This window comes from Dendropsophus ebraccatus, chromosome 5, assembly GCF_027789765.1.
Source record: "Dendropsophus ebraccatus isolate aDenEbr1 chromosome 5, aDenEbr1.pat, whole genome shotgun sequence".
NCBI classification, from domain to species: Eukaryota; Metazoa; Chordata; class Amphibia; order Anura; family Hylidae; genus Dendropsophus; species Dendropsophus ebraccatus.
In genome coordinates this window covers 72,843,916-72,855,304 of record NC_091458.1, presented here as the reverse complement: position 1 = coordinate 72,855,304, position 11,389 = coordinate 72,843,916, and the positions used below count along the sequence as shown (strand labels likewise).

Sequence of the window (11,389 nt, the reverse complement as noted above, 5' to 3'; positions counted from 1 at the left end):
CATAAACTAGGGCGATTAATCTTACATAATTTATACAACCTCGTCTACTTTTACAATCCAGATCAGCAAAACCCTTCAAACTTACGTAAAGTCTGACTGGCATATGCTGACTGACCACACCATAATAATAAAAATACTTTATAAAAATTGCAGACATATATAGTACACTGACCATTTTCTACCTTATACTGTTGTCATTGCTAGTGTTTTTAAATGTTCCCTTTAAACCTAGCTTATAACAGCTAATACACATGCCCTATAGAATTCATATCTTGTATCACAGTCCTAACTGCAATACTGTCTATCTTTTCATTCAGTCTTTTACTGGATGATTTATGTTTCTGTTATTAGAATGATTGGATCTATTTTGCTTTAGCCATGTATAATTTATACCCATTTGAAGCAAACCACAAACAATTTGAAAATACCATTACATTTTAGTATCCAGTCAGATAAAATAGAAACATACAGTGTTAAAAAATACATGAGGATGAGTTGTAAACATGGCACGACCGTTCTTCAGGATGTCTAATGTCTCAGTGTGATTTTGTTGAAATGCTCGGCAACTGATGATTTTTAGAGCCCAGGAGAGACATGGTTTTCTGTAGGAAATCCAATGACTTGTATATTTTGTCAAATCAGCATATTAAGCATTAAAAACATACTGTGACGTATTCCATTAACTATTGTTGCCTACTGAAATAATTATGTAGAGGCGAGAAATGAATTCGATTTTACTGTGGAATTTCAGCTATTAAGCAAAATCAAGCTTTACCCTCCTGCCGGATAGGAACATTGCAGAACACATAGACAACACATTTAGGTACATAAATTATCCAAAATATGTAGAGCAATGCAGCATTTGTACACAGTCAGTTGTTTATGGTACTCTTTGTACCATGAAAATGAGATACAATTAACAATGTAATGCAGCCAGTAGGCAATTGACAATGAACCTCTGTCACAAGACATTTCCTGGAGAATGAAAAGACATGGGATTCTCAACCACAGACCCACAAGTACATGTTCTGACTTTTAATTAGTACAAAGGAATGGTTTGACATAGAACTCTGATAATGCCAGTATTAAACCTGTAGGTGAGTTTATATGGTCTTTGTAATACCATCTTGTTCAATCTGAATCCAGATTCACATCCTTTTTGCCTAAATTCGGAGAGAGATGTTTTATACATTGTACATAATCTACACAGGGGATAGTAATGTTCCATCAGCTCAGTATGTGTCTGTGCATATCATATGTATAAAAATCTTGTATTTTTATGCCTTTGTTTTTTTTTCCTTTTATTTTATAAAGATGTATTAAAAAGATAAAGAAACGTGCACTTATTAAAATTATACCTTTTAGAAATGTCTCTGGACACAAGAATATGATTTTACATATATATTTATAAATAGATCCTAGTATTAGCCTACTAAGTTGTTATGGCACATATTTGCTAAGTGTGGCCTTTCCATACGACAGCTCATAATGCCAAGTCGAGCCTTACAGCATATGCATTCTTCAGTTGTCTTATGGAATTTGCGCTGCTTAGTAAACATGACATATCGGGGCTTATTTAACAGGGACTTTGGTGAAGATCTTGATTTAAACAGCAATTTAATAATCATAGTAATTTTTTTTGTCCTTACACAAATAGCAAAGAGTCAAGTCTGCATCAAAGGCACCTGAAAAGAGTTGTCCTGGATTAGAAATAGTTCAGCTTTCATTTAGTACAGTGAAACTTCTATCCATCAGTCATGCCTGGTACACAGCTCAGATCCAAGCGCTCAAAAGCAGCTGATTTGCAGTACTAGGCACAGCCCATGGACAAAAGGGGGTGCAATGTCTATAAAAAGCCAACCCAATCTCATACAACCCCTTAAATAAATAGGCCTATACATGTTTTAGTTGTGTGTGAATATATTTAAATAAAGATTTTTATTTTCTCTGTAGCTTTATTTATATAATCCAAAATTGGTGCTATTGATATGATCCAAAATCGGTTCCAGTACGGAAGGGGGGAAAAATCAATGTTGCTAAGGCTTTATGTTTTGTCCTTTTTTTTCTTTTTTTGGTTTTCTCATATGGGCTTAAATGTAAACTTTTACAATGGCATGGTTGAAGAACATGTTTGTTTCTTGCTCACCTTGCTCTGACAATCCACTTGAACACATTTTGAACAGATTATGTACTACTGCAGTTTTAAGACCATACATGTAACAAGAGACTTAGCTCTGAGGCGCTGCTTCCCATACTCCACAGGGGAAGAGGAAACAGGAAAACAAAAACTCATAGAGTTCGACAGCTACTGAGGCAACACTTGCCATTTACAATATAAGCCCAAATATTTTTTTTTCTTTTTTTTTTCTTTTTCATTTTTTTTTCTTTTTTTTTGCAACACAACTATATATTAATTTAATAAAATACACAATATAGCTCTTATACACTCAACGATTTGGCTCATATGCACTAAAATTGCAAATAAATCATAAAAATATGCCATTTTGATGTAAACACATTTAAATCTTCTTACATTTGCACATTTAAATGGTGATGTGATATTTGCTTCCATGAATAGGACATTTACTTTCCTGAGCAAATTTTAGTGTCCACAAATTAATAAAAAACTTTTTTTTAATGATGTTGCTATTTGAGCAATTTACCGTTAAATGGTAAAAATATCAGTTTTTTATTTGTTTTTTTTTTAAGAACCACATTAATCGAGGTTGAAAAAACAATTCTCTCTCTATATAAATATTACAGTGTGAATATACTGTATAGTTTTGTTGGACACTAAAATTCTTATTTTCAACACTTTTCATTTTACATAAAGTGAATTAGCTTATGCTAGTGCAGGACACAATAAATCGACTATATCATTTTTATATATTACTATGTGTGGCATGGGAATGAACTACATGGTACGGACATGTTGTACTGAAATGTTCTGGAATGTTGTTCATTTATATAGAAATGTTTACCACAAATGGGTGTTGATGTTTGGTGCAGCTAGGACTACAGCAAAATTAGTTAGGACTTTAATTAGAAGCTAGTGATGCTTTTTAAAATCCACACATAAATTAGTCAACCCTGTTAATCAATGGGTTTCTTTTTCCTCAGCAAATGAAAAGTCACATCAACTACATTAAGAAGTTACACAACTTCAGAAGTAGTTCCGAGTTCTGTTCCCTTATATAACAGATTGTCAATATTCACTACAACATATTTTTCTTGACCGAGTCCAATAGATTTTTTTTTTTTTTTTTCTCAAAATAAAGCCAATGTAATCTGAAAAAAAAAACAGAAGAAAAAAAACAGTACAGGATTTTGGGGGCACTTTAAATGTTCACTTAGAGCCACAGAGCAGCATCCATCTCCCATCTTCCCTGCAAATGTGCTGTTCCAAGGGAAAACTGTATTTACTTGAAAAAGGCAAACATAATAGCCTCTCCATCCTTTTTACTTTCTTACAGCCACAGGTTCGTTTCCTCGACAGTCTTGTAAAAGCTTATCAATCTCTCTTACAACTTCCTCGGCATCTACAGATTCTCTGCCTAAATCACGATTTGAATGCTCCAGATGGTCTAAGACAGCGTCCATTTCACTTGAGTCTCGGCTCACTCTGGAGTGCACATCAGCAAACACATGAGCCATGGGGTCTGATGCAATGTACTGAGGGTCCTTTGTCTGTTTACTAGGCGATATGTACTGACTATCAGAAGACAGGTATTGATTGGTTGTTTCTGCCAAGACTCCTGATTTTATTTCACAGCCATTCAATGGTCCCTTAGTTGAGGCACAAGGCTCAATGCATGTCTTGGTTGGGCTGCTAGATGCAGAAGGAACCTCTTGCAGAAGAGGACTCAGGGCACGCTTGGCTTTTAAATATGGTTTTACATTGGCAATGAGAATGGTGTGCTCTCTTTTGTCTTTTCCAAATGTACAAAAGGTCTTTTTCCCAGTGGGGTTTACAGTTTCATAAGTCTCAGTTTCAACGTGAGCTTCAACAGTTGGAACAAAGAGATTTGTGCGATAATCTGCATTTTCCACCTGGTTTGCTGTGGGAAATTGTGGCATCCAACACCTGTCAGAATGACCAAGTACTCTGCATTCATCTGTACAGTTAACACACTCTTCTTGCTCTGCAAAACAGAAAATAAAAAGGTGACTTTAATATACAAAACAGTGTTTATACATTGGGACATCGCATCAAGTACAGTATACAGAAGTTCAAATTTTCTTTTGGCAACTCACAAAAAAAGTAGCAAATACTGTAAAAGATTCTGTAACTTTAATTTTAATCACTTCTAGAAGCTTTCTGTAGAAACCTATAGAAAAAGTCATCTAAAGACATTTAAAAGTCATACAAACATTAAGACAAAACATAAAATGGTACCATCAATACAAGAAAGCTGTCTGTGAACCCAGCCTCAATCTTGAATATGTCTTAAATAGAATACTTCATTCTTAATCTCACTAGACTACCGACTAATGAGTTAGCAGTGCTGAATGCCCCAAGCCCATGAGCTTGTAATTGGTCAAGCAACACTTTGCACCAAATACAGAAATTGGCACCTGGGGCAAATGTTTGCTATTTGTTTCATATCCAATCTCAGGGGTGAAGGTAATGTTAGTGGACTGAATTAGAGCAAATTCTAGTGCTGCCATAAGGAAGGTCTATGCTAGAGTTCTACCTGTTTCTCCATTAGGCCGCTCTGAATGCTTTAGTTCAGTTTATTTAAAGAGGATGTACCATCAGGTACACTCTCTTTAAAATTACACATGAACCGGACGGTGCCAGCACGGGGAAGCCGCTGCCATGGTCCTTTTTTTTTTAACCAAGGCCCAGTTCTCGCGTACGGCACCGCTCTATTCATGGTTACTGGGCCGAAGGTTAGGCACTGGAGGCGGGCCAGCCCACCCCCAGTGGGAGGAAACCCCCGCCCCTCCATGACGCGGCTCCATTGATTCTAATGGAGCTGCGTCTTGGAGGGGTGAGGGTTTCCTCCCACTGGGGGCTGGCCGTATGCAGGAACAAAGTCACAGTTCAATAAAAGGACCGCATCACTGCCTCCTTCATGCCGGCGCCGTTCGATTCTTTTAAAGAGTGTGTACCTGATGGTACATCCTCTTTAAGTAGTATACTTTGGAAAATAAAAGCTTCAAAGGAAAATTAGAAAAAGAGGAGATACAAGGTCGATCATTTATCTATATTGCCTCCTTTATGTGCTGCATTCAGTAGAGTAAACATGTACTAAATCAAATGTTTTCTATTAGTTGTTTGACTAAATTTTCTTTTTCTTTATGGCTTTATTCTCTATAAGAATGGTGCCGAATGCTATCCTCTACTGCATTAAAGGAAAAATAAATGAACAGTATGCTATGGTCTATGTTCTTCTGCTAGGAGTGAATAATTGATACACTTTGCTTTACCACAATCCTCCTTGTTAACATTTTTTACATTTTAAATTACATTGAACACAATATGCTTCGCCATTTATGTTTTGCAGTGAAATAAATAGCTACAGTTAGCTTTTGTTAAAGTACTTAGGGAATATCTTAAATTCACTTCATTATATACAGTATAAGTAGTAATCATTCCAACACAAGCACAAAGACATTCTCCCTCTACTTCCTCTACTCGTTTAATAACACACAACATTAATGAAGTTCACCCCAAACCCTCCCGCTGTCATATTATAAATGATAACCTTCTATGTTTTGCCGCACCACATCAATAGTGTTTTTGGACTAATGGAAGAGAGAAGTAGAGGGGTCTACCACAGCAACTAATGATTTAAAGGGAACACTGAAAATTTAGAGCTGGTATCTGGTTTCAATAAACTGTTAGAAAAAGATGATAAGTTGACTCTGCCTGCTATGGGCAACAAAGCCATACTTTCTATTAGACAGTTTTGATACATGAGACCTATTATAACCTCATTTAAAACCTATGTCCAGATCTATTTTAAATGCACTCTACTAAAAGACAGAACACCTAAATCATTACAATGGTCTCTTATCTTACATTGAGCAATTGTCTAATTTAGGTAACGTATTTTACATTTTCCAGGGAGGCAAAAAAACAATATTTTTTTTATGAACACGTGTTATGCCAGGTTGCAGAAAGTGTGTGTGTGTGTGTGTGTGTGTGTGTTTTACATTGGCCTAGAAAATAGAGTTTGGCTGTATGTGATCTTAGCCTGCTTCACAGCAACATCATAAGATCAAGATAAGTTAAAGGGGTACTCCGGGCAAAATGTATTTCTAAATATGTTATTACATATAGAAAGTTATACAAATTCCTAATATACATTAATTATGGGAAATGCACATATAGTGCTATTTCCCTTGATTTAGTTGATCAGGCAGGCTTACTTCCTAAAAAGGTGATGTCACATCTCAAGTGTATGCATCAGCAAGGGACGCATGTAGAAGTATAGAAATGGAATAGACGTTTTTTCTCCCTCCCTGTGCTAGTCCCCCTTCCCTGCCCAGGCCTATTACAGCTGCTGCAGCAGGGTGAGCGCTCCGTATCTGACGCCTTATCCCTTGCAAGAGCGCTCACCCTCTGCCCAGTCCCGGCAGGGTGAGCGCTCCTGCACCACCCCCCAACTTCATGCCCCTGATCTGAGCCCGCCGCCCCGTCCCCTGCATGAGTGCTCACCCGCCATTTAGTCCCGGGGTGGCGGGGTGAGCGCTCATGTGTCTTCTAACTTGCCGCCCTTCATCTAAGTCCCCTGCACAAGTGCTCGACGCGGCCCGGTCCAGGCGGGTTGAGCACTCGTGCATCTTCTCCTAAGCAGCTGCACCTTTTCCCAAGCAGCTTGCTTCATCGTGCACGGGACCAGGCGGCGGGGTGATCGCTGTGAGTGGCTTAGATGAAGCAAGCTGCTTGGGAGAAGGTGCAGCTGCTTAGGAGAAGATGGACGAGCGCTCACCCCACCGGGACTGGGCGGAGGGTGAGCGCTCCTGCACAGGACTAAAGACAGGCGGCTAGTTGGGGTGAGTGTCGGATAAGGAGCGCTCACCCCGCTGCAGCAGCTGTAATAGGACTGGGCAGGGAGGGGGGACTAGCACAGGGAGGGAGAAAAGACGTCTACTCCATTTCTATACTTCTACATGCGCCCCCTGCTGGTGCATACACTTGAGACGTGACGTCACCTTTTTTTTAAGGAAATAAGCCTGCCTGATCAACTAAATTGAGAGAATTAGCACTATATGTGCATTAATTAGTGTATATTAGGAATTTGTATAACTTTCTTTATGCAATAACATATTTAAAAGTACATTTTGCCCGGAGTACCCCTTTAATGCAATACCATTGAAAGAAGAATAACCTTCAACACATTGATTTACAAAAAAAGACTCTATTTTAATGTTATGCTCTAAGGCAGTGCTTCTGAAACTGTGAGGCGGTCCTCACTAGTAAGGCGCCCCCTAGTTGCTGTTGAGGCACAGCTGGGGAGGTAGTATCCACAAAAGTGACTATAGGCTGCACAATCCTTTCCCTGGCTGCAACACACTCTGGTTTAGGAACATTATTGACTTGTTTTGTTGATTCTTTGATGCTATACAGCGTTTAAAGGCACAAATGAAGGGCAGACTGAGCAATAGTTTTTATTTTTACACGGACTTTTGCCACCGATGGTAAAGCCCCAGCATCCTCTAGATCAGTCTGGTGAGGCTTACCATGAGAACAACATGTAAACTGGTTAAAGAAAATGGTCATAATTTACAAAGGTTGGTTTTAAATAATAAGCATGTGCACTATTTGGACAGTTGTAAATAATTGTGTCCTTCTATATGGTGTGTATTATTTTATTGAAAACAGACATATTTTTACCTTAAAATTACGGCCATATTTATGCTTTATTTTAAGGTGTGTGAACATAGCCTAAAAGCTAATATCTGTCAGAGACAACTTCTTCAGGCACAAAGTGCATGTTTTTAACCCTTTGAGGACCAGGCCCAAAATGACCCAGTGGACCGCACAAATTTTGATCTTAGTGTTTTCGTTTTTCCCTCCTCCCCTTCTAAGAGCTCTAGCACTCTCAGTTTTCTATCTACAAGCCATGTAAGTGCTTGTTTTTTTACAGGAATAGTTGTACTGTGTAATAACGTCATTCATTTTACCATAACATGTATGATGGAATTCCAAATATATTATTTATTTATATATATTTATTTATGAAGATATAAATAGGTGAAATCGTAAATAAGAATGCAATATGGTAACGTTTGGGGGATTCCTGTGTCTACGTAATGCACTATATGGTAACAGCGACATGACACTATTATTCTATAGGTCAGTCCGAACACAACCATATGCAGGTTACACAGATTCTCTAATGTTATATATGTATTTTTTTGTGAAATCCTTTTTTTTGGCAATTAAATATTAATAAAATGGGCCTATTGTGACGCTTATAACGGTTTTATTTTTTCACCTACGGGGCTGTATGGGGTGTCATTTTTTCCGCCATGATCTCTAGTTTTTATTAATACCATATTTGTGAAGATCGGACGTTTTGATCACTTTTTATTGATTTTTTTTAATATATAATGTAACATAAAATCGGTAATCTGCACACTTTTTCCCCTCTTTTCGTGTACGCCGTTCACCGTTCGCAATATAACGCTTGTTATATTTTAATAGATCGGACAATTACGCACGCTACGGTATATTATATGTTTATCTATTTATTTATTTTTAGATGTTTTATTTATATAATGGGAAAAGGGGGTGATTTAGACTTTTATTGGGGGAAGGGGTTTTGGGGTAGTGTAATAGTGTTCTGAACTTTTTTTTTTTTTTACACTTTTGAAGTCCCTTTGGGGGACTTTTACATACAGTACTTTGATTTATACACTGATCATTGCTATGCCATAGGCATAGCATTGATCAGTGTTATCGGCGATCTGCTCATTGAGCCTGCCTGTGCAGGCTCAGTGTAGCAGATCGCCGATCGGACCGCACGGAGGCAGGTAAGAGACCTCCGGCAGTCCGTTTCAACGATCGGGACCCCCGCAGTCACACTGCGGGGGTCCCGATCGGTAAGTGACAGGGGACTCCCCCTGTCACTTACACTTAAACGCCGCGATCGCGGCGTTTAAGGGGTTAATGACACGCGGCAGCGCGATCGCTGCAGCGTGTCATTACCGGTGAGGTCCCGGCTGCTGTTTGCAGCCGGCCCCCACCTGCTATGAAGCACGCTCCGCTCCGGAGTGCGCTTCATAGCGGGAGAAACACCCAGGACGTAAGGTTACGTCATGGGTCGTCTGGGGACAGACTTCCATGACGTAACCCTACGTCCAGGGTCGTCTAGGGGTTAATATAGAGCACATGATATGAGCCAGGGTTGGACTCGTGTTCAGCGTGTGCAATAATATGATATATAGACCATACACAGCTAGTGGATGCAATTAGATCAAGTGGTCTGTCATGGTGACATATTACCTTTAAATGAACTTTCCAAGCAAAATTGATACCCTGAATTTGTGTTATGCCCAGTACAAGGTCTAAGGGGGCAGTGCAGGACACAATCTTTGTGTATTGCACTACCTTTGGTTACCATGCACTGCACATAACAAAGGTTTGGTCTGCCTATAGTACGTTCATGTAGTCCCTGTTTTACTGATACTCAATTACTAAAATATCTGCAGAAAATCTGCCCTATGTAAATACTTCTCAACAGGACAAAAGGCCATTAAACTGAGCAAAGCTTCAAAATCAGCAAGAACATTTCTGCTGGAGGTCTGTTGCATTAATTTCTGTGACTGCTGTATTGACCTGAATAGAGCTAATTTTACACATGAACCCACCCTAAGTTCACATGATGGTATTTCTCGTCCGTCATTGCCGCCGGCCATCAAAAAGACATCCGTTATTTGCCAAAGACGACTTTATATAATGACCAGGATTGATTGACATCATTAGCAAATAACATTTCAATTCTTAAAATTTAACTGTTTAGGATAAGCTATTTTGTGTGTTTACATAGAGCAGTACTAGTTCTGGCCATTATATCACTTGAATATGGGATTTCTCATCAGAACTCGGTTTTGTAGGCTTTATATTAAAGTTTTAGTTGTCCCAGGGCTAGTGGGTAGAGACTAAATACTCTTATGGGCAGCTTGTTACCTGATCCCTACATGATCTGTTAAATGTAAACGTAAGATGGAACTGACATGGTACAGTGAGTAAAAGTTTGTGTAAGGGTTGGTTCACACATACAGTATCCACTGCCGCAGCGCACTGATTGGCTGAACGTCGGGAGCCCTCAAAGCAAACCGGAGCACGGACACGGTAATGTATGTAACCGGGCTGTGGGGGTTAAGAGGGCTGACTTTTCTATACTCGCAGAGGGATGACTGTGAAGGTATCCGCAGAAAATTTCGCTGCAAACTTGCAGCATAAAATCGGCTGCGGATACGGTAAGTGTGAACCCAACCTAAATGAAATATTTTATTGTTAATTAAACACCGTGTTTCCGCCCAGATAAGACGGTGTCTTATATTTATTTCCCCCAAAAAAACAGGCACTATCTTATTTTCAGGGGATGTCTTATTTCTCCCGCCCCCTGGCCAAGGGGAGAGATATAATAAGTCCTCACCAGACCATCCTGGAATACTCACTGGAAGAGCGAGTCAGTGGTGTGGCGGACCATCGGCATGACATGTGGCAGCGGCAGCGTGCATTGGGACATGCTGAGGACATGGTGGCCATGGGTCAGGCTGCCTGTTGTGCTGGTTTTGGAGGTACATAAGGGGATTAGGTGAGTCCTGGGGGGCGGCGGGCAGCCTTACTTTCTTTTAGTTTAGAGTACAGGGTGCCTTATTTTTGGGGGGATGCCTTACTTTAGACTTGAGGGTAAAGTAGCTGGGCTGTCAAATTTTAGGAGGGTGTTTTGTTTCAGGGAAACACAGTTCTAATCTATCCAGAAATTTTAAATAATGCAATTTTTTAAAGATGTTTAAAGAGGCTTTTGTACAATTGTGAAAAAAAACTGTATTACTGTACAATAAAAAAAATGAATGAAAGTTTGCTTATTCTCATATTATGATATTGTGATCTGCATGCTGCATATTATATTATACATATGCTACATGTGCATAATAAAAAAACTATATCTATCTGACTGTAATTCACATTAGGAGGCAGGAGTTGCATGAATGTTCCCTGTGCAATTCGCTTTTTTCGTCTTCTTTTTTTCGGATTTGGTTGAGATTTTTAATTTAGATTGAGGAGAAAAAAAGAAACACTTCAGTAACAGTGATGGGTTCCATCAAATGTTTTCTCTTTTTAAGCTCATTTGTCTGTTACTTGATGGGAAACATTCTAAAGGAAATCACTGTAGTAAAGTAACTCCATGGGAACATTAAACTA

General features: G+C 39.0%; 1 protein-coding gene across 2 annotated transcripts in view; it reads right to left on the bottom strand.

The window, feature by feature from the left end:
* Positions 1-398: 398 nt before the first annotated feature.
* PCDH17 (protocadherin 17) overlaps positions 399-11,389 on the bottom strand; it is a 160,865-nt gene continuing 149,874 nt past the window's right edge. For both annotated transcript variants that reach the window (XM_069970589.1, XM_069970588.1), the window contains one exon: positions 399-4,142. In XM_069970589.1, the coding sequence (XP_069826690.1) occupies positions 3,460-4,142 (683 nt within the window). In that variant the 3' untranslated portion in view covers positions 399-3,459. The remainder of the gene's footprint in view (positions 4,143-11,389) is intronic.